The sequence below is a fragment of the Corella eumyota genome, chromosome 4, assembly GCF_963082875.1.
Source record: "Corella eumyota chromosome 4, kaCorEumy4.1, whole genome shotgun sequence".
Taxonomy (NCBI): domain Eukaryota; kingdom Metazoa; phylum Chordata; class Ascidiacea; order Phlebobranchia; family Corellidae; genus Corella; species Corella eumyota.
Window position 1 is genome coordinate 17,550,210 of NC_137493.1, and position 21,816 is coordinate 17,572,025.

Below are 21,816 nucleotides of genomic sequence, written 5' to 3' on the forward strand. Positions count from 1 at the left end.
TAACGTTTGTTACCCCGACCCAGTCTCGAGTTGCCTGTGGCAGTTTGGGATATTATAGATTATAACTGCCCGATAATTACGCTGCTGATCAAGTGCTGGCTTAGCAGAAGTTTATATCTTTTATAGCGCACTACTTAAGAGTGTTACAAAACGAAAGCATTGGGAATCGAACCTAATATCTTTTGTTGTGGGTTATATTAATTATTTGTTTATAATAGAAACATCGGATTGTCCTTCTAACCAAGTCCTCAACGATTTGAGTGGTTCGCTTACATTTGAAGACACCACAACTAGCTATTCTGTATGCTCGTGGTCGATTGAGGTTGAACAAGGAAAGGTAAACTAAACATGTTGTTTTGCAAACCGTTAATTTTTAGCTGTCTTTAAACATTTGCAATTTTTTTTTTAACTTTACCGCTAAGTCAAAATGGTGACTTTTTAAACGGGTACCGAAGACGAAAAGAGATACGCGGGGACAGAATAGAAAAACAAAGCCAAATTTTTTTACGCTAATTAGTCGTTATTTTTTTTTTATTTATTTTGTTTTTTTGCACATTGATAAAAGTAAATAATAAATACGATACACAATTAAAATTACAACAATGTGAACATTGGATTGCCCTTCTAAGTTTTTATTAAATATTGTTAATAAAATTTAGAAAAAATTTGTCTTTAATATAAATAAATAAAATAATATAATGAGGACAAACTATGAAAAACTTTATTCTTGTTAGGGGATTTTGCGCACATGTGATTTTTAAAAATTTAACCAAAGTTATTTTAAAAGTAACAAAAATTAATTTTTGGTTCTTTTTTAGTTGATCGTCTTTAACTTTGATTCCCTGAACTTACCAAACGATTGCAATGTTTACATGAACGTGTACGATGGTTTGTCGGACTTTACCAATCAGGTTTGTGAATAAGAATTTTAATGTTTTTCATGGTTATGATAAATTGAACCAGCAGCATGGTATAGTGGTCAGAACAATTGGTTTTACTACATAAGGTCCTGGGTTCGATCCTCACTGTTTTCATGCTGTAGCGTCATTAAATAAGATGTAAACGTTATGAAAAACCGGCAGCAGTGGTAAGAACACTTGTGTAGTGGTAAAAACACTTGCTACACCACCATCACCATGAGGTCGTGGGTTTAATCCCCACTGCTTTTATGCTGCAGCGCCCGTGAGTAAGGCGCTATAAACGATATGAACTCCTGCTGAGCCAGCACTTGATCAGCAGCATAATTATTGGGCAATTATAATCTATAATATCCCAAACTGCTAAAGTCAACTCGAGACTGGGTTGGAGTAACAGTTGTTACTCTATGTTTAAGTCGCGCATTTGACTTTCCTACATCGAGGATAAAGATATATACAAAAAAAAAACTTTTGCTGGGCCAGCACTTAATAAGCTAATAGTCAGTTTATTTATCGGGCATTTATAATCAATTATTCCAAACTGCCAAAAACAACCCAAGACTGGGTTGGGGTAACAAATGTCTATATTTAGGCCGTGAAATCGACCTTTCTACATCGAGGATAAATAAATACAAACAAATTTTTTTAGTATCTTGGTGGAAACATCTGTGGGACGACCTTACCCGGAAGTTTTGAGTCGACTACCAACGTTGTTACGATCACTTATACAGCATTTGGTGGTTATGACAATGGATACGGCTTTGGAATCAGTTACACAACTACAGGTTAATTAAATTAACTTGGATCATTTTTATAAATTTTTGTTGGTTTTCTAAATACTATAAAACTAGGTTTTAGAAATATTGTATCTTTTTGTAATTCTTTATTTTTGACGTCGAAAGGTCAACTTCACGACCTTTCAAGACCTTTGACTCCGACCCAGTCTCGAGTTACCTTATCTATAATTGCTCAATAAATAAGCTGTAAATTAAGTATTGGCTCAGCATGAGTTTGCATCGTTTATAGCGACTTACTCAAGGGCGCTACAGCACAAGATCACTGGGGATTAAACCTACAACCTCATGGTGGTGTAGCAAGTGTTCTGACCACTACACCACCCTGCCGGTTATTTAAAACTAATAGGTTAATGATTTTGTATGAAATATTTGTTTTAACTTTTAGACGATTGCCTCGATACTGAGTTCAGATGTTTTGACGGAACCTGTATCGATTCTGCGATGAAGTGTGACGGAACGGACAACTGTGGTGACTTCTCCGATGAAATGGAGTGCGGTGAGTTTATCCTCAATGTTGGGCTCAATATTTTTAAACTGTTACACTATGTACGGTGTTACCTTGTACCCCCGATGGACTGTGTTAACCTGAAACCTAAAATTAACTTTGTTAACACTACTGAAATATGCATCAAAATATCAACCGTTGGAATCAAACCCAGAACCTTAAAGGTTGATTAGAATGCTACAAAGTGCCGGGAGTCAGAATCAAACCCGGGACCTCAAAGCTAATTTTAGGGTGCATCAAAATGCCAGTAGTGGGAATCAAACCCAGAACCTTAAAGCTTTATTAGAATGCAACAAAATGCCAGCAGTTAAAATCAAATCTAAGACTTAGGTCCTTATCCTGCAAGATGTTATTAGGAATTTTTTGTTAAATTTACTTATTTGTGCTACAATTTACTGTCAGTTTAAATCTAGGCTCAGGTTTCTGGGTCTTAACTGTTTTCAAAGCAGCAAATAAAAGTAGTTTATGAATGTTTTACTTTGGAGGGAATTCCTTCTATAATGTTTAAACCTTATTTTTAGCCCAACCTAACACTGAGAATTCTGAATGTGGAAAGAATAATTTTGTTTCCAATTTTGGACCTGTGAGTAATTTCTTTTTAGCACAAACTTGTAGAATTTGATACTTACAGTTAGTTTAAACAAGGTTCAAAATAATGTTCAATTAATCAAATATTATTTTTACTAGTCACCGATACCATTTTATTTTTCTAAATTGTTTTTTTTTTGTTCACACAGCGTCCAAGAATTGTTGGAGGATTTCATTCGGATATTTGGCCGTGGCAAGTCCAAGTTGCATCAGAATGTTACGTAACCGAATGTGGAGGAACGATCGTGGGTGAAAGATGGATTCTAACTGCTGCAAGTTGCTTGAGTAGAGCTCACAGGTAACAACTTGTCTAACAATTTTTATTACCTCCACCCATTCTTAGGTTGATATATAATGTTCTTTTTAATATTCTCCCAACCCAGTCTTAAATTGTACTGTTTTAAGTTATTATTGGGCTCATGATCTCAATGTGGGAAGGTCGAACTTCATGACCTAAACATAGAGTAACATTTGTTACCCCAACCCAATCTCAAGTTGCCTTTAACAGTTTGGGATATTATAGATTGTAATTGCCCGATAATTATGCTGTTAATTAATTATTGGCTTAGCAGGAATTTATACTGTTTATAGTGCCTTACTAAAGGGCGCTACAGCATAAGAGCAGTAAGGATCGAACCCAGGACCTTACGTAGTGTAGCAAGTGACTACTACACCATGCTGCCAGTAATATTACCCGAACCCAGTCCCAACTTAAATTAATGATACTATCCCAACCTAGTCCCAAGTTGTACAAGTACAAAGTAGTATTTTAATCTATTCCCTAAGTCTTTTTTTTTTTTCAGAAAATTAATGTTCTCCTTTTCAATTTTTAGCACAAGATTTTTTGTCCAACAATTTGAACAAATATTTTCTCAGGCTGTTTACTACCATCCTGACTTCAATGAATAGTAAGATTTGTTTTTTTTGTTTACGTCTTTATCCTCGATGTGGGAAGGTCGAATGCACGACCTAAACATCGTGTAACATTTGTTAACTCAACCCAGTCTCGAGTTGCCTGTGGCAGTTTGGAATATTATATAGACTATAATTGCCCGATAATTAAGCTGCTGATTAAGTGCTGGTTCAGCAGGAGCTTGTACCGTTTATAGCACCTTACTCAAGGGCGCTACAGCATGAGATCAGTGGGGATTGAACCCACAACCTCATGTGGCTAGCAAGTGTTCTTAGCACCACACTACTCTGCCGATTTAACATTACCTAAGTAACTAAAAAAGTAAAGTTTGAAATTATTGACATTAATAATAATGTGAAATTTTAAATTTTTAGTGATATTTTGTCTGGGAATGATGTTGCCATGGTTTTGCTTGAGAAGAGTTTAACTTTTAATGAAAATATTCGACCGATTTGCCTTCCTGCACAGGACGACCCTTTGCCTGCAGCTGGCACTTTATGTGTTGCTGTTGGAAGGGGAACTATAAGTAAGTTTAATTTATTCATTTGTTAAAGGGTTTAAATTTTAAACTACAATAATTATCATGAGTTTTATAAAGTCGTGTTATTCAACTATTGTTGGGTTTTTATATTGGATTGTTTGTTTTTTAGTATTAATGTTTGAGTTCTTTTGGTTGGGTTTATAAATCCACGAAAAGTTTAATAAAAAGTTAATATTAGCAAGTACATAATAATTAAAAATACTTTTTTAGTGCAAGTCTTTTAAACAAAATAAGTTTTCTTATATTAAAGTTTGAAAGATTATCACACTTTAAATAATTTAATGTAAATGTCATTATTTAAATTATAATAACTTTTTAGATCCAGATGTAACAAACTTTTATGGCTATTCGCTGTTGCAAGTTCGAATCCCGATCCAGGAGAGTGAGACATGTTTGGGATCACTCAACAACCTCCATGTCCTCCAAGGGACCTTGAATCAAACAGCGACTCCTGGGAATCAATTCTGTGCTGGAGGAGACGGAAGAGGATTCTGTGACGTGAGTTTAATGTGGATTTTTAAGCATACCTAAGGACACTGAGTTTAATTCCCACTACTGGCATTTAATAACTTAGTTTAAGATTTAATTTTTAATGCTGGCATGTTGTAGGATCCTTTAAGTAGACCCAGAGGTTTTGGGTTTGATTCCCGCTACTGGCACGTTGTAGAATGTTATAGCAACTTTTAAGGTTTTGGGTTTAATTTCCACTGCTGGTCATGTTGTAGGATCCTTTAAGAAAAGCCCAAAGGTTTTGGGTTTAATTCTCACTACTGGCATTTTGTAGAATCCTTTGAGTACACTAAAGGTTTTAAGTTTAAATCCAACTATCAGCAAGTGGCAGCATTCTTAAGCAATACCTGTTAATTTTTTAAAATTATCCAAATTTTTGTAAAGATATGAGTTAGGTTCACATTTAAGGCAGTAGACCTGGGTTTAGGTTCTGATTGCCACTTCTGTGTTTGTTTCATTGCCTAAGTTGGCAGAGATAAATAAATAAAACAAAGTTAATAAACAAGAATAAGGTAAGCTAATACATTTATGAATATAGGGTGATTATGGTAGTCCACTGATCTGTTTGTTGGATGGAGTTACCTGGTTTCAAGTTGGGATTGGTTCTTATGGTTTATGTGGAAGGGAGGCAACTTTTTTCACCAAAATTGCCAGTTACAAAGACTGGATTGATGGTTGTAAGTTAGTTTATAGTTAGTTTATATAATTAATTATTGAGCAATTATAATTAAAAAAATGCCATTAACCAGTGTCATTGTAGGACAAGATTTTTTAATTATAATTGCTTGATAATTAATCTACTAATTGGTTTTTGGCTTGGTAGAAGTTTATGCAATTATAGCGCTTCAGCATGGAAGCCCTGGGAATTAAACTCATAAACCTATGTGTTCTAACTACTCCACTAGACTGCCAGTTAAATTGCGTTAATTTTTTAAAATGATTTTTTAGACTTGGGAATGGATGTGGCTGCTTTAACTCAATGTGGGGAAAGTTTTACTTCAGAAAGTGGTCGATTGTCGCCACCTAATTGGTTGGTTCTACAGAGTTCAACATATGGTGTTGAATGCCAGTGGACAATTACAGTTCCTGATACTAAGGTGTGTGTTACATAAGAGTCATATCTTGGGTTCGAACCCCACTGCTCTCATGCTGTAGTTCTCTTAAGTAAATCACTATAAATGATACAAACTCCTGCGGAGACAGCACTTAATTAACAGCATAATTATCGGGCAATTATAATCAATAATTTCAAAACTGCTAAAGTCAACTCGAGACTGTGTTGGAGTAACTGATGTTACTCCATGTTTAGGTTGTAAAGTCAACTTAAGACCGGGTCAGAGTAACAAATGTTACTTTATGTTTAAGTCATGAAGTCGACCTTCCTACATCGGGGATAATTATATATATAAAAACTCTTAGTTATATGTATAAAAACTCTAAAAACTCTTCTTTGTTTAGGATTTTTAATTATGTTTTCTGTTATTATTAGAAAGGCCAACTTTAAAATCTATTGAGTACAGATTTTTTATTGTCTTATAACTAAAAAAATATTTAAATATTATTTTACTCCTTTTTAGTTGATTGTGATTGAATTTGAAGCTTTATATTTTACACAAATTGGAGACTCAGCGTGCAATTCAAACTACTTAAGAGTTTACGATGGACCTACTGAAGCATCGCCACTGGTGAGTTTAAGTTATTTGTTGCTACTTTGCTTGTTGTACCATTAGACCAAAAATTATTTGTTTATTGTTTTTACATGGTTGTGTTACTCTTGTACTTGTACCACCCACAATTATTAAATGGCTCTGGACAACAAAATTTGACATTACTTTGCAACAATATAATAGCATAGCAGTGGGAATCAAACCCAATACCTTGTGTCTAGCTAAAAACAACATCAAGCACCATATTGCTACAATATATTATTTAAAGACTAATAGTATAGCATAAATTTCGAAAAGTTTTTTCTTGATCACTTGTACGATTCTTAAAAAATTTTTTTTTTTTTTTTTTGTAATTCCCGCTAATTCTCTCTTGTACTTTATGGTCCTAGCTAATTCTCTCTTGTACTTTATGGTCCTAGCTAATTCTCTCTTGCACTTTATGGTCCTAGCTAATTCTCTCTTGCACTTTATGGTCCTAGCTGATTCTCTCTTGTACTTTATGGTCCTAGCTGATTCTCTCTTGTACTTTATGGTCTTAGCTGATTCTCTCTTGTACTTTATGGTCTTAGCTGATTCTCTCTTGTACTTTATGGTCCTAGCTAATTCTCTCTTGTACTTTATGGTCCTAGCTAATTCTCTCTTGCACTTTATGGTCCTAGCTGATTCTCTCTTGTACTTTATGGTCCTAGCTGATTCTCTCTTGTACTTTATGGTCTTAGCTGATTCTCTCTTGTACTTTATGGTTCTAGCTAATTCTCTCTTGTACTTTATGGTCTTAGCTGATTCTCTCTTGTACTTTATGGTCTTAGCTGATTCTCTCTTGTACTTTATGGTCTTAGCTGATTCTCTCTTGTACTTTATGGTCCTAGCTAATTCTCTCTTGTACTTTATGGTCTTAGCTGATTCTCTCTTGTACTTTATGGTCTTAGCTGATGCTCTCTTGTACTTTATGGTCCTAGCTGATTCTCTCTTGTACTTTATGGTCTTAGCTGATTCTCTCTTGTACTTTATGGTCTTAGCTGATTCTCTCTTGTATTTTATGGTCTTAGCTGATTCTCTCTTGTACTTTATGGTCCTAGCTAATTCTCTCTTGTACTTTATGGTCTTAGCTAATTTTCTCTTGTACTTTATGGTCCTAGCTGATTCTCTCTTGTACTTTATGGTCCTAGCTGATTCTCTCTTGTATTTTGCTGTCCTAAGATTTTCTGAGAAAAAAGAACAAGTAATCTGTTTTTCAACCTTGGTTAACTTTTTTTTTGTTTGTTTAGTATTTGGGCCGAGGTTTCTGTGGTTCAAGTCCACCCAGGGATTTTATCGGGTCGACAAACTCAGCTTTTATTGAATATAAAACATTTAGTCTGCTGTATCACTACGTAAGCAGACAAAAAATAGGATTTCAATTAAGTTGGCGATCTGAAGGTAATTAATTTATTATAAAAACATTTCCATTTATCTTAAATTTCAATAATTTTCAAATAAAGTTAACATATTTGTAAGATTACACAAAGTTTTTTCTGCGTGGTGCAGTGGTAAGAACACTTACTACCACACACATGAGGTTGTGGGTTAAATTCCCACTGCTCTCATGCTGTAACGCCCTTGAGTAAGGCACTATAAACGGTATTAACTCCTGCTGAGTCAGCACTTAATCAGCAGCTTAATTATCGGGCAATTATAATCTATAATATCCCAAACTGCCAAAGGCAACTTGAGACTGGGTTGGAGTAACTGATGTTACTCTATGTTTAAGTCGCGCATTTGACCTTACCACATAAAGGATAAAGATATATACAAAAATTTTATATTGAAGTTGTTTTATTTAATATATTGCAGACAAATGTGCAGCCACTGAATTTCAATGTTTTGATGGAGCTTGCATCGGCACTGACCTGGTTTGCGACGGGAACTTTGATTGCTCGGATTCCAGTGATGAAGTGTCGTGCACGATCGGTTAATTGCTTTGTTTTTTGTTAATTTATAAACATAGAGTAACATTTGTTACCTTAACCTAGTCTTACGTTGTTTTTGCTAGTTCGAGATTTTATTAATTATAATCGTCTGTTAACTAATTAGCTAATTGCTATTTGTTGAATTAGTTTCTGGATTACACCTTACTTAGGGGCACTATGTCTTAGAAGCAGTGAGAATCAAACCCAGGACCTCGTGTATTAATGACAAGATTGTTTTTAACAACACCATGGCAGTAATTTTTTAGTTAGTGTAAATTGCTTAATGTTCTATATTGGCAATATTTTTGTACTCAAAAATTGATAAAGTTGGTGCCACTGAACACAAAAATGATTTTAACTGGTAATGATTTTAACTGGTAATGATTTTAACTGGTTAATTAATGATTTTAACTGGTTTTAACTTTAGACAATTTTACCTATTTTTTAAGTTATACAACTTTTTTTTAATAATTAAAAAACAAAAGGGAAGCCCTGTTTGTGATGACGTAGAAAGTACTAGCGTGTATACATTTACTACGCTACTTAGTACTTTCTACATCACACAAAAAATATGGTAACCTCGTTTTTTATGTTTATTGTTTTCCAATATGTTTGAAAATTAAATGGTAAGTACCACAGACATTTTTTAAACGACATTTTTACAATCTTCAATCTTTTTTTGTTAGATGCTGGAACTACTAGTTGTGGAAAACCACAAATTCCTCCGGAATTTAAATGGGTTCGTGTTTAAAAATATTGTAGAAGAATTTACATTTTTTTTTAATTATTTAATTTTAATATTTTTAACTTAGATTAAAATAAATATTTTAATATACCATGTTTAATTAAGCATAACTTCAAAGTTTAATGAAAATTAATTTTTTTCCAGCACCAAAGAATAGTTGGAGGCAACGAGGTAGTGAACGGAAGTTGGCCTTGGCATGTTTTGTTGGTGGATGCTTATTTCAATTATGACAATTCCTTTTTTAACCTGGATACTCTATGTAGTGGAACCATCTTAGCCGAGAACCTGATTCTAACCTCCGCTCACTGTGTTAACAATTACATCTCAAAGTAAGTTAAAAGTTTTGTTAAAAAATTTCAAATTTAAAACCTAAAGTTTTGGTTAGTGTTGGCGTTACAAAAATTGTTTTAACTCTGAGGTTGTGGGTTTGATTCCCACTGCAGAACTTCTAAAGCACTTTTGATTAGGGTTGTGGGTTTAATTCTTGCTTCTGGTTTGTTATTTTTAAGTGCTAACGTTTTCGGGTTTTATGTTTAATCTTTTGATGGCATGTTTTCTTTAATATTTATACCTAATTTTTACAAAGCAACCTTTTCCAATATACACTTGTTCCAAAGTAAACATACTTTTTAAAACATGTTATTTTTTTAACATTAAAATTATATTCTTATTTAGTCCACAATGGTTAAAGGTTCTGGCTGGCAAGTTTAATATTTTGGCAAATGAAACTCACGAGCAAGTACGAGAAGTTGATGAAGTTCTTCAACATCCTTCTTACAAGTTAGTTATTGTTAGTGAATTAAGTATTATAAGAAATAGGGATGGCAGCATGGTGTAGTGGTAAGAACACCCCTACACTACATGAGGTTAAGGGTTTGATTCCTAATGCTTTCATACTGTAGCTCTCCTAATTAAGGCGCTATAAACCGTATGAACTCCTGCTGAGCCAGCACTTAATCAGTAGCTCATAACAAATGTTACTCTATGTTTAGGTCGTGAAGTTCTCCTTTCTACATCGAGGATAAACATATATATAAAAAAGCATATTTTGTTGTTTATTTTTAATTGCAATTTTATAATTTAAACACTTTTATTTTTAGTTCTGTTACTTTGGTGAACAACATTGCTTTGATTCACTTATCTGAGCCTCTGGTATTTGGTCAAAATGTTGAAGCAGTTTGCATCCAGGAAAACGTTGGTAATGTCGGCACAACTTGTGTGGCCACAGGGTGGGGTTTTGAAAGTAAGTTTTAAAATTTAAATATTTATTTATCTTCGATGTGGAAAGGTGGAAAGGATTTTCATGACCTAAAACAGAGTAACATCAGTTACCCCGACCCACTCTCGAGTTGCTTGTGGCAGTTTGGAATATTATAGATTGTAATTGCCTGATAATTATGCTACTGATTAAGTGCTGGCTCAGCACGAGTTTGTACCGTTTATAGCGCCTTACTTAAGGGCACTACTGCATGAAAGCAGTGGGGATCGAACCCAGAATCTCAGTTCAAACTCCAAATGTTTTTTTTTTCATTCTTTACATAAAAAACTTTCAATAACAACAAAACTCCTTCTTACATTTTATAGGTTTTTAACAAATATTTATTCTCTAGCACGACAATCGTATGAATATGTTCAACACCCAACCCACAACCTAAGACAAGTGATTCTGCCGGTCCAGGACAAAGAAACTTGCCAAACAGCTTACACTGAGGTGTTTGGTACTAACAAGGTTCTGCCGGAGTCACAACTTTGTGCCGGAAAGAAATACGTTGAGGGCGGAGTTGGAGAGTGTAAGGTAGAAAAGTTTTTAAAAAAGTTTTTTTTTCTTTTTTAAATTAAATATTTAAACATAAAGTTTAAAGTTTCTTGTAGTAATAAACTTATTTTATATTAAAGGGTGACACAGGAGGCCCCCTAGTGTGCTTTGTCGATCAAAAGTGGGTTCAACTTGGGGTCATATCTGTAGGTCATGCCCTTGGATGTGGGGTCGAAGGTCGACTTGGGTTCTACGCAAATGTTTCGAGTTACATTCCATGGATCAACGATTGTAAGTTTAATTTAGTTTATCTTTATCCTCGATGTGGGAAGGCCAACTTGATGACCTAAACATAGAGTAACATCAGTTGCCCCGATCCAGTCTCGAGTTGACTTTGCCAGTTTGGAATATTATTGATTATAATTACTTGATAATTAAGCTGATGATTGGTTTTTGGCTTTTTTTTGAAATAAACAAAAATTAAAATTAAATGGGCTGATTAAATTTTTTTTATTTTAGATATTGCTGGAACATCTACAACTACAACTGAACCTGGTTTGTTATTTAATTAATGTTTTTAACCAAGTATATTGGCGAGGATAGAAATTGAAATTTTTATTTTAAAATATTTGATTTTTTTAAACAAATATTTTTTGTTGCAGAACCAGATGAGATGGCAATAGAAGTTGATTCAGGTTGTAGTTTGTTTTCAATTTGTCATTCTAATAAACAAAAAACATCATTACTTTAAAATAGTTTTTATTTAATTAATCTTTTTTATATAACTTTATCCTCGATGTGGGAAGGTCGAATGTGCGACTTAAACATAGAGTAACAACAGTTACTCCAACTCAGTCTCGAGTTGACTTTAGCAGTTTGGGATGTTATAGATTATGATTGCCCAATAATTATGCTGCTGATTAAGTGCTAGCTCAGCAGGAGTTTATACTGTTTATAACACCTTACTCAAGGGCGCTACAGCATGAAAGCAGTGGGGATCAAACCCAGTACCTTATGTAGTAAAGCGAGGTGTTTTAACCACTACAACATGTTGCCGGTCTTTAACTTTCTTAAACTCTGAATTAGTTGAAAATTGTTTTAACTTCCAGTAACAATGGATGCGTGCAATGGGGGAACAACAATTACTTCAGAAAGCTCGGCAATTAATTTTGACTCAAGTTTATTTAACTCAACTTTCTTGTATTGTGAGTGGAGAATTGAAGTGCCCCAAGGCCAGGTTCTTGAAAGTTTTTAATATTCTAAAAACCCCAGCTTCAGATAAATTTAAATGTTAATTTTTTGATCACAATAAAATTTGTTGTTATGAGTTTTGATTTTTTTTTTAGCTCATCAACTTTCAGTTTAATACTTTTGATGTAAAAGCCGGCGAATATTTTACGAGTTTTGATTGTCAAAGCCACTACCTTTCTGTTTCTGAAAGTTTTGTAAACACCTCAAGCAACCAGGTAAAATACAATTTCAGGATGTTTAACGTTTTACCCTTTTGTATTTTTAAGTTGTTTTAATTTGTATACTGAAACTTGAAATATTATTTACTATCTATACATTGTAATATTACAACTTCTTTATATTTAATTATAATTGGTGTTAACTTCTTTTCACGAATTAACTGTTGAATTTTTATGCATGCCAATCATCAGCGTGGTGCGGTGGTCAGAACACTCGTTACACACTACATGAGGTCGTGGGTTCGATCCCCACTGCTTTTATGCTGTAGCACTCTTGAGTAAGGCGCTACAAACGGTAGAAACTCCAGCTGAGCCAGCACTTAATCAGCAGTATAATTATTGGGCAAATATAATCTATAATATCCCAAACTGCCACAGACAACTCGAGACTTGGTCGGAGTAACAGATGTTACTCTATGTTCAGGTCATGTATAGATCCTTTCAATATTAGGAATAAAGAAACAAAAAAAAATTAAATTAACCAACTATAAATTTAAATTTATAATTTCAGGCTGTAAAGAATTATTGCTCGCTTAATTTGCCTCGAAACTTTGAGTCTGCCACAAACACCTTAACTTTAAGATATTCAGGCTCTTTAAGAATCAATAGCTTTTCCCAATTTGGTAAATTTGCTGTCCAGTGGAGCACTGTAGGTAAGTCAGTTATTAATATTAACAAGCAGCCAATACTACAAATAAAAGTGCGAATACTAACAATATAACTGGGTTTGGTGGACAATATGTATATGTGTTCCAATTTTAGGCCTACATATTAAATAAATTGCCATTTTTGGTGCATAAGTAAATTATAACCGGCAGCGTGGTGTAGTGGTAAGAACACTTGCTACACCACACATAAGGTTGTGGGTTCAATCCCCACTGCTCTCATGCTGTAGCGCCCTTGAGTAAGGTGTTATAAATGGTATAAACTCCTGCTGAACCAGCACTTAATCAGCAGCATAATTACCGGGCAATTATAATCTATAATATCCCAAACTGCTAAAGTCAACTCGAGACTGGGTCGGAGTAACTGATGCTACTCTATGTTTAAGTCGCGCATTCGACTTTCCCACATCAAGGATAAATATATATACAAAAAAAACTATTACAGGCAAATATTAGTCAAGGGTTGCGACTATATTACAACATTTAAATATTTTTTAGTTTTTTAAATAACCAATTTTTAAAATGTTGAATTGTTTTGAATTAGATGACTGTGCAGCCACTGAGTTCAGATGTAAAAGTGGGACTTGTATTCCTAGTGAGGAAAAATGCAACAACGTGAACAATTGTGAAGATAACAGCGATGAAATTGAATGCGGTAAAATATTTAAATATTGGTTGCTGGTAATATTTGTTGTGAACTAGTGGTTTAAATGGTTCTTATTTAATGGTACAACACCATTTTACTGTTATGAACACCAGTAACAGTTGCAAAAATACCAAAATTATAACACCAGTATATTAGACACCAATTATAATACACACCATTTTATTAAGCACCAAATAATAAACACCAATTTATCAAAAACCAATTTTATCAGTTTCTTAAACACCAATTTATTAAACACCAATTTATTAAACACCAATTTATTAAACACCAAATTATTAAACACCAATTTATTAAACACCAATTTATTAAACACCAATTTATTAAACACCAATTTGTTAAACACCAACTTATTAAACACCAATTTATTAAACAACAATATATTAAACACCAATTTATCAAACATTAATATATAAAACACCAATTTATTAAACACCAATTTATCAAACACCAATTTATCAAACACCAATTTATCAAACACCAATTTATCAAACACCAATTTATCAAACACCAATTTATTAAACACCAATTTATCAAACACCAATTTATCAAACATTAATATATAAAACACCAATTTATTAAACACCAATTTATTAAACACTAATTTATTAAACACTAATTTATTAAACACCAATTTATCAAACATTAATATATAAAACACCAATTTATTAAACACCAATTTATCAAACACCAATTTATCAAACATTAATATATAAAACACCAATTTATTAAACACCAATTTATTAAACACCAATTTATTAAACACTAATTTATTAAACACCAATTTATCAAACATTAATATATAAAACACCAATTTATTAAACACCAATTTATTAAACACCAATTTATCAAACACCAATTTATCAAACACCAATTTATTAAACACCAATTTATCAAACACCAATTTATCAAACACCAATTTATTAAACACCAATTTATCAAACACCAATTTATCAAACACCAATTTATTAAACACCAATTTATTAAACACCAATTTATCAAACACCAATTTATCAAACACCAATTTATTAAACACTAATTTATTAAACACCAATTTATCAAACACCAATATATTTAACATTAATTTAAATGGAAAAACAAATAAAGACCAATTTTAAAAACACCATTTTTATAGTTTTTGACCCCACCACTCCAGATGCTGGTTATGCTGAATGTGGAAAAACTGGTGTTGCTCCGACTTTTGGACCCGTGAGTAAATTTTTTTTACTTTTGTTTTTAAAATATGTCAAGTTTAGGTTTAATTTTTGTATAAATATATAAACGAAGTAATCAAAATTAAACTTTTTTTAGTTATATAGGCAATCTTTATAAAAAGAAAAGAAAATTTGTAAAAAAGTTAAATTATTTGGCAACTCTGTTTTAGTCTCCCCGAATTATCGGTGGAAGCCCTGCAGAATTTGGAACGTGGCCATGGCATGTTAAGATCGGGTTATACCGGTGTACACCTACTGGTATTTGTTCGGGGTCAATTCTAAGCGAAAGATGGATCTTAACTTCGGCCAGTTGTGTTGCTGATGTTGATCCGTGAGTTAGATTATTTTTGGACATTTTCTTGTGTTCCTCCCAGCTTTAACATAGAGTAACAGTTGTTACCTCAACTTAATCTCGAGTTGACTGTGGCAGTTTGGGATATTATAGAGATTATATTTGCCCGATAATTAAACTGCTGATTAAGTGCTGGCTTAGCAGAAGTTTATACCGTTTATAGCACCCTACTCAAGGGTGCAACAGCATGAAAGCAGTGGGGATCAAACCTAGGACCTTATGTACTGAAGTCAAGTGTTTTGACCATTACACCATGCTTGCAATTTTAGTGAAGTTTTAATATATAAGTAGTGTTCACTGCATAGACATAATGTTTTAATTAAACATAATTGCCATTACTTTATTGTTATCTTGTTCATTGACACGCACCTAATATAAACATCAAGTTAAATTATTTACAGGACACGATTGGTTGTGAATTATGGTTCAACTTTTTCAAGTTTTTTTCTAGTTGCAAGCGTCCATGTTCACCAGGATTTTAATGAAGGGTGAATATTTAATAAACTTTAAATAAAAAAATGTTAAACTTCTTTTATTTTAATGTACAAAGTTTGACTTTACAGCCTAAACATAGAGTAACATCAGTTACCCTGACCCAGTCTCGAGTTGCCTGTGGCAGTTTGGGATATTATAGATTATAATTGCCCAGTATTTATGCTGCTGATTAAGTGCTAGCTCAGCAGGAGTTTATACCATTTATAGTGGCTTACTTAGTGGCGCTACAACATGAGATCAGTGGAGATTGAACCCTGGACCTCATGTAGTGAAGCCAAGTGTTTTGACAACTCCCGATTCTAACAGTGCTAGCCAATGTTAATACCCAACCTTCAATTAACCATGATATTGATTGTTAATTATTCTAACAATACTTTGTAGGGATTTAAAGAGTGGGAATGACATCGCTCTGCTCCAACTCCGGGATGAGTTAACTTTCACTGAGGATGTTCGACCAGTCTGTCTTCCATCTCAAGGTCAAGATCTTTCTGCTAGTGGGGTGATCTGTATTGCAAGTGGGGTACAAGAAGGGAGTAAGTATTGAGTATTTGTTATTTATCTTTTGTATAACATTTATATAAAAGAGCTCATGGATGATATAATATAGGTACATGTCCAATTTATAGCCCTAGAAAATAAATAAAACTGCTATTTGTGGTACACAAGTAAATTATTGTGAGCAAGTATTGTTTGGAGAGTTGCAACTATATTACAACAATTTTAATCCCTAAAAAGTATGAATATCATTAAAAACTTTGTAAAGGAAAAAAATATTTTTTTAATAACCGAAAATAAAAAAAAACTAAAACTAAAAAAAACTAAGATTAAAAAAAAACTAAAATTAAAAAAAACTAAAATTAAAAAAAAAGTTTTACCATAATTTTGATAGATTTTCTATCCTCCCCATTTGGAACAACGATCAGTCCATTTTTAGACCACGTTCGACTTCCTTTGATCGATGATGCTTCTTGTTTAAATGTTTTGAACTCAATTAACACCTTGCAAGGAGTTAGTAACATTACAACTTTCCCGAGCAACCAATTTTGTGCTGGAGACTTACTTGGTGGAGTGGGAGCATGTGATGTGAGTTGAGTTAGAGTATTCTTGTTATCTTTAGATCAAATAACATTTGTTACCCTGACCAAGTCTCGAGTTGCCTTTAACAGTTTTGGATGTTATTATTTTTAATTGTCTGATAATTAAGCTGCTTATGAAGTGCTGGCTCAGCAGGAGTTTATATCATTTTTATTAAATTTTATATAAGTAGTGTAGCTATAAAGCAATAGAAATTGAACCCAGGGCTTGTGTAATTTGTTTTATATTAATTTTAAACTTTAAATTTATTAAAACAACCCACATTTGCACAATTTTTTTTAATACATTTAACCTCAGGCTGATTATGGAGGTCCATTGGTGTGTGCCATAGATTTATCTTGGGTTCAGGTTGGACTTGGATCTTATGGGTTATGTGGTTTGCCAGATCAACCAACTTTCTTCACTAAATTAGCAAACTATATTGATTGGATCGAAAATAGTAAGTTTTGTACATTTACATTTGTGTGTTAAAACCAAGATTTGTGTGTTTAAAAACCTTTTGCATTTGCAAAGGTTTTTTCATATTTATTCTTGATGTGGGAAGGTCGATTTCACGACTTAAACATAAAGTAACATCAGTTACCCTGACCCAGTCTCAAGTTGGCTTTAAAATATTAATATTATTGATTATAATTGCCTGATAAGTAAGCTCCTGATTGTTTTTTCTGACTCAGCTTTTATTTAAGGATGCTACATAATTTCTTTATTATTTTTAGTTCAAAATACGACCCCTGACCCAACCACAAGTACAAGCTTTTGTGGGGGTGACTTAACTGACCCAAGTGGGGCTATTATTTCTCCCAATTACCCCTTAAGTACGTACCCCATATCTGTTATATGTCAATGGACAATCACTGTTGCTGAAGAGGTAAGATTCTGTTTTTAAAAATTTTTTTTAAAACTTAGTAAAAATGAAAATTTTCTTAGTTATAAGGTTTTTGGTTTGATTCCCACTGTTACTGTGTGTTGGCTTCTTTAATAGAGTGATTTTGTTTGGTTTATTGTTAGTTTGTTGGTTTGTTAACTTAAGTATTATAGCAATAAAATTTAAGCCAATTGCAATAAAATCTAAGCCAATTTGATTTGTAACTGGCACCATTGTCATTGAATATATTCTATTTAATATGCATGCAAACTAATTTTCACTTTTTTTTATTAAATTTGTGTTTCAGAGAATCCAGTTGGACTTCATAGATTTTGATTTATTGAACTCCTTGTATTCTGGAAGTTGTCTTCATTATGTTGCTATCTATGAAGGTACAGAGGTCACAGCTTCCAACTTGGTATGTTTAAAGTTTGCCTTTTTATCGATATTTAAATCATAAAAGGGGGTTTTGGTGTAAGCTTTTAAACAACCAGGAAAGTGGTATAGTGGTCAGAACACACTACATAAGGTCCTGAGTTCAATCCCCAGTGATCCCATAGTGTAGCGCAGTTGAGTAAGGCGCTATAAAAGGTCCAAACTCCTGCCAAGCGAATACCTAATTAGCAGATTAATTTTAATCACTATTATCCTAAACTGCCAAAGGCCACTTGGGAATGGGTTGGGGTAACAAATGTTTAGGTCGTGAAGTCGACCTTCTTATATCGATGATAAAGATATATACAAAAAATATATATTTATTAATTATTATCTAAGAGTGTAAAGCGTTTAAGCTATCTGTTAACTTAAGGTTTAAGGATGCGAATAGTGTGGCTTTGATGTGGTTTAATCTTTTTTTTGCACTTATATATTTTGTTTAAGTTAATACAAGGTGTAAACAAATTAAATCATTTCAATTTTTAGATTAAACTTTCTTGCGGTGAAAACTCCACAGCAACAGAATCGATATTCTCTGAATCCAGTTCAGTCATTGTTGTTTTTAACGCTTCAATTCCAGTTACTCCGTTTTGGTCAACTTTCACTTCAGCCAAGGGTTTTAGACTTAATTATGTTGGGGTCGGGGCCACTACAGGTTAGTTTATTTTTCACCTTTTTTTTAATATTGTTATGTTCTTTCCTAAAAAGACCACAAACGTTTTGTTGAACTAATAAAATTTAAATAAATTTAAATATTTTTTTTGTTTTTAAACTTGATGTACTTTGTAGCTACCACAACTGCAACACCAACGACAAATGAAACTACTATTGTGTCGAATGAAACTGCTACGACACCTGCGACAGAAGACGCTACTACTACGACACCTGCGACAGAAGACACTTCTACTACAACACCTGCAACAGAAGACACTTCTACTACAACACCTGCAACAGAAGACACGTCTACTACAACACCTGCAACAGAAGACACTTCTACTACAACACCTGCAACAGAAGACACTTCTACTACAACACCTGCGACAGAAGACGCTTCTACTATGACACCTGCGACAGAAGACACTTCTTCTACAACACCTGCGACAGAAGATGCTATTACTATGACACCTGCAACAGAAGACACGTCTACTACAACACCTGCAACAGAAGACACTTCTACTACAACACCTGCAACAGAAGACACTTCTACTACAACACCTGCGACAGAAGACGTTTCTACTATGACACCTGCGACAGAAGACACTTCTACTACAACACCTGCGACAGAAGATGCTACTACTATGACACCTGCAACAGAAGACACGTCTACTACAACACCTGCAACAGAAGACACTTCTACTACAACACCTGCAACAGAAGACACTTCTACTACAACACCTGCGACAGAAGACGCTTCTACTACTACACCTGCAACAGAAGACGCTACTACTACTACACCGGCGACAGAAGACACTTCTACTACAACACCTGCGACAGAAGATGCTACTACTATGACACCTGCGACAGAAGACACTTCTACTACAACACCTGCAACAGAAGACACTTCTACTACAACACCTGCGACAGAAGACGCTTCTACTACTACACCTGCAACAGAAGACGCTACTACTACTACACCGGCGACAGAAGACACTTCTACTACAACACCTGCGACAGAAGAAACCACTACTACAACACCTGCGACAACCACGGCTTCAACTACAACACCGGCCACCACAACTGTTGCAGATACTTTGGACAGTCGTAAGAAACATTTTGTTGATGTTAACACTTTTGGGCCTTTATTTTGGCATCCTGGTAGCAAGGTGTGGTGGTTAGAACACTTGGCTTAACTATACGAGGTTTTGGGTTCAATCCTCGCTGCTCTCATGCTGTAGCACTATCGAGTAAGACGGTATAAATAGTATGAACTCTTGCTGAGTTGATACTTAATTAGCAGCTTAATTACCGGCAATTATAATTTATAATATTTCAAACTGTAAGAGTCAACTTGAGACTGGGTCAGAGTAACTGATGTTACTCTATGTTTAGGTTGAGTTTGGGGCCACATCAAGTATATATAAATGCAATAAAAAAAATATATGTCGCTTTAAAATTATAAATTTATTTAGGAGTGACTGTAGAGCTCGGTAGCACAGCAATCAATATCAGAATCGCGGAGATTCCAGAGTCCCTGGAAAGACAAATCAACAGAGAGTGTACTCTGACCATTAATGTGAACGATATTGATTATTTCGTGGAATGTGCCATCTTACCATCCAATCTACTAATAACTGGGCTCGAAAGATTAACTTTTTACTCAATTTCTTTAAGTCTTTCTGATGGAGATGTTTTGGTTGAATCTATTAGGATTATTGTGACAGGTTTATAATTGGGTTTTAATTTTATTAAATTTAAAAAAATTTAATAAAAGGCATTTATTTAATTTACCTCATATATTCATCTTTTTAGATTTGTTTAAATTAAAAAGTTAGTTTGTAAATTATTTATTTAATTTTTGTCTTTTTTTTGTTTTCACTTGTTTTAATAAACGAGGATAAATTTATTTTCTAGCGAGCCAATGTACACGGTCATGCAACAATGGAGCTTGTATTCTTAGTGACGCTGATGGACAAGAAACTTGTGTATGCATGAGCGGTTTTGCCCTTGAGACCTCCGATACGACCTCTGACCAAGGGTCACTCACATGTTTTGATGTTGATGAATGTGAGACGGTGACGTGTCAGGAGAACTCTTATTGTCAGAATATTGCCGGAGGTTTTGAGTGTATTTGTGACAATGGGTTTGAACTCGACATTCTTGGGAGTTGCTCAAGTAAGTTTTCTTGTTACTATTATTAATAACATGTTGGTATTTATGTGAAAACATTTTTAGTAATTAGTGTAATAGTGATTTTACAATCTTAAAATACCTTTTATTATCTTTACTTTGGTGTAATGTTAAAGTTTTAATATTGCTCTAAAAACTCTAAACTACAGACCTAGAATATTAATCTTGTGCAGTGTAAGTTATTATATTAAAAACATAAATTAATTAAATATAAAATTAAAATGCCAAAGAAATTAGGACTTGTTCATCAACTAAATTAAATTCTGATTATGTTAACTTGTTACCCTTTATTTCCTCCAGTTGCCAACTGCACCGCCGCATTTTCCTCCATCTGTGAGAATGGAGGATTCTGCGTTCCAGGATTGATCCCAACTTGCGAGTGTACTCCATCTTACACCGGACCTTTCTGCGAGACTGAGTTGGATCCCTGCCTCTCTTTTCCATGCCAAAACTTTGGGACTTGTAACAACTTGGGGAGTGGAGTATTCAGTTGTACTTGCCTCAGCACATTCACAGGTTTGTTTATCTTAAATGTATCTGACTTTAACAAAGGTTCTGACCTTTTTAATTTGTCTGATGTATTCTATGGAAATATTTTGCTTTTAACTTGCTAATTTTGTAAACAAACTTTTTTTAAATTGGTACAAACTTCTACTGAGCCAATACTTGATTAGCAGTTTAAGTATCAGACAACAATAATCTATAATATCTCAAAATGCCACAGACAACTCAAGATTGGGTTGGGATAACTGATGTTACTCTATGTTTAAGTCGTAACAGCGACCTTTCCGCATCAAGGATAAAATTAATATAAATTAGCTATAAAA

At 33.7% G+C, this 21,816-nt stretch overlaps 1 protein-coding gene across 2 annotated transcripts in view; it reads left to right on the forward strand.

Moving 5' to 3' along the window:
- LOC145751544 (uncharacterized) overlaps positions 1-21,816 on the forward strand; it is a 42,338-nt gene that overhangs the window by 239 nt on the left and 20,283 nt on the right. For both annotated transcript variants that reach the window (XM_082567719.1, XM_082567720.1), the window contains exons 2-40: positions 219-337; positions 819-911; positions 1,567-1,702; positions 2,100-2,210; positions 2,741-2,802; positions 2,957-3,105; positions 3,641-3,715; positions 4,095-4,246; positions 4,581-4,759; positions 5,310-5,448; positions 5,720-5,868; positions 6,349-6,456; positions 7,707-7,857; positions 8,272-8,388; positions 9,074-9,126; positions 9,277-9,461; positions 9,808-9,912; positions 10,233-10,375; positions 10,743-10,927; positions 11,029-11,179; positions 11,408-11,443; positions 11,551-11,583; positions 11,998-12,125; positions 12,235-12,354; positions 12,869-13,010; positions 13,567-13,677; positions 14,822-14,895; positions 15,071-15,231; positions 15,654-15,740; positions 16,129-16,280; positions 16,637-16,830; positions 17,140-17,281; positions 17,559-17,710; positions 18,015-18,125; positions 18,629-18,797; positions 18,932-19,903; positions 20,272-20,523; positions 20,714-20,974; positions 21,290-21,505. In XM_082567719.1, coding sequence (XP_082423845.1) covers positions 219-337; positions 819-911; positions 1,567-1,702; positions 2,100-2,210; positions 2,741-2,802; positions 2,957-3,105; positions 3,641-3,715; positions 4,095-4,246; positions 4,581-4,759; positions 5,310-5,448; positions 5,720-5,868; positions 6,349-6,456; positions 7,707-7,857; positions 8,272-8,388; positions 9,074-9,126; positions 9,277-9,461; positions 9,808-9,912; positions 10,233-10,375; positions 10,743-10,927; positions 11,029-11,179; positions 11,408-11,443; positions 11,551-11,583; positions 11,998-12,125; positions 12,235-12,354; positions 12,869-13,010; positions 13,567-13,677; positions 14,822-14,895; positions 15,071-15,231; positions 15,654-15,740; positions 16,129-16,280; positions 16,637-16,830; positions 17,140-17,281; positions 17,559-17,710; positions 18,015-18,125; positions 18,629-18,797; positions 18,932-19,903; positions 20,272-20,523; positions 20,714-20,974; positions 21,290-21,505 — 6,075 coding nt within the window. The remainder of the gene's footprint in view (positions 1-218; positions 338-818; positions 912-1,566; positions 1,703-2,099; positions 2,211-2,740; positions 2,803-2,956; positions 3,106-3,640; positions 3,716-4,094; positions 4,247-4,580; positions 4,760-5,309; positions 5,449-5,719; positions 5,869-6,348; positions 6,457-7,706; positions 7,858-8,271; positions 8,389-9,073; positions 9,127-9,276; positions 9,462-9,807; positions 9,913-10,232; positions 10,376-10,742; positions 10,928-11,028; positions 11,180-11,407; positions 11,444-11,550; positions 11,584-11,997; positions 12,126-12,234; positions 12,355-12,868; positions 13,011-13,566; positions 13,678-14,821; positions 14,896-15,070; positions 15,232-15,653; positions 15,741-16,128; positions 16,281-16,636; positions 16,831-17,139; positions 17,282-17,558; positions 17,711-18,014; positions 18,126-18,628; positions 18,798-18,931; positions 19,904-20,271; positions 20,524-20,713; positions 20,975-21,289; positions 21,506-21,816) is intronic.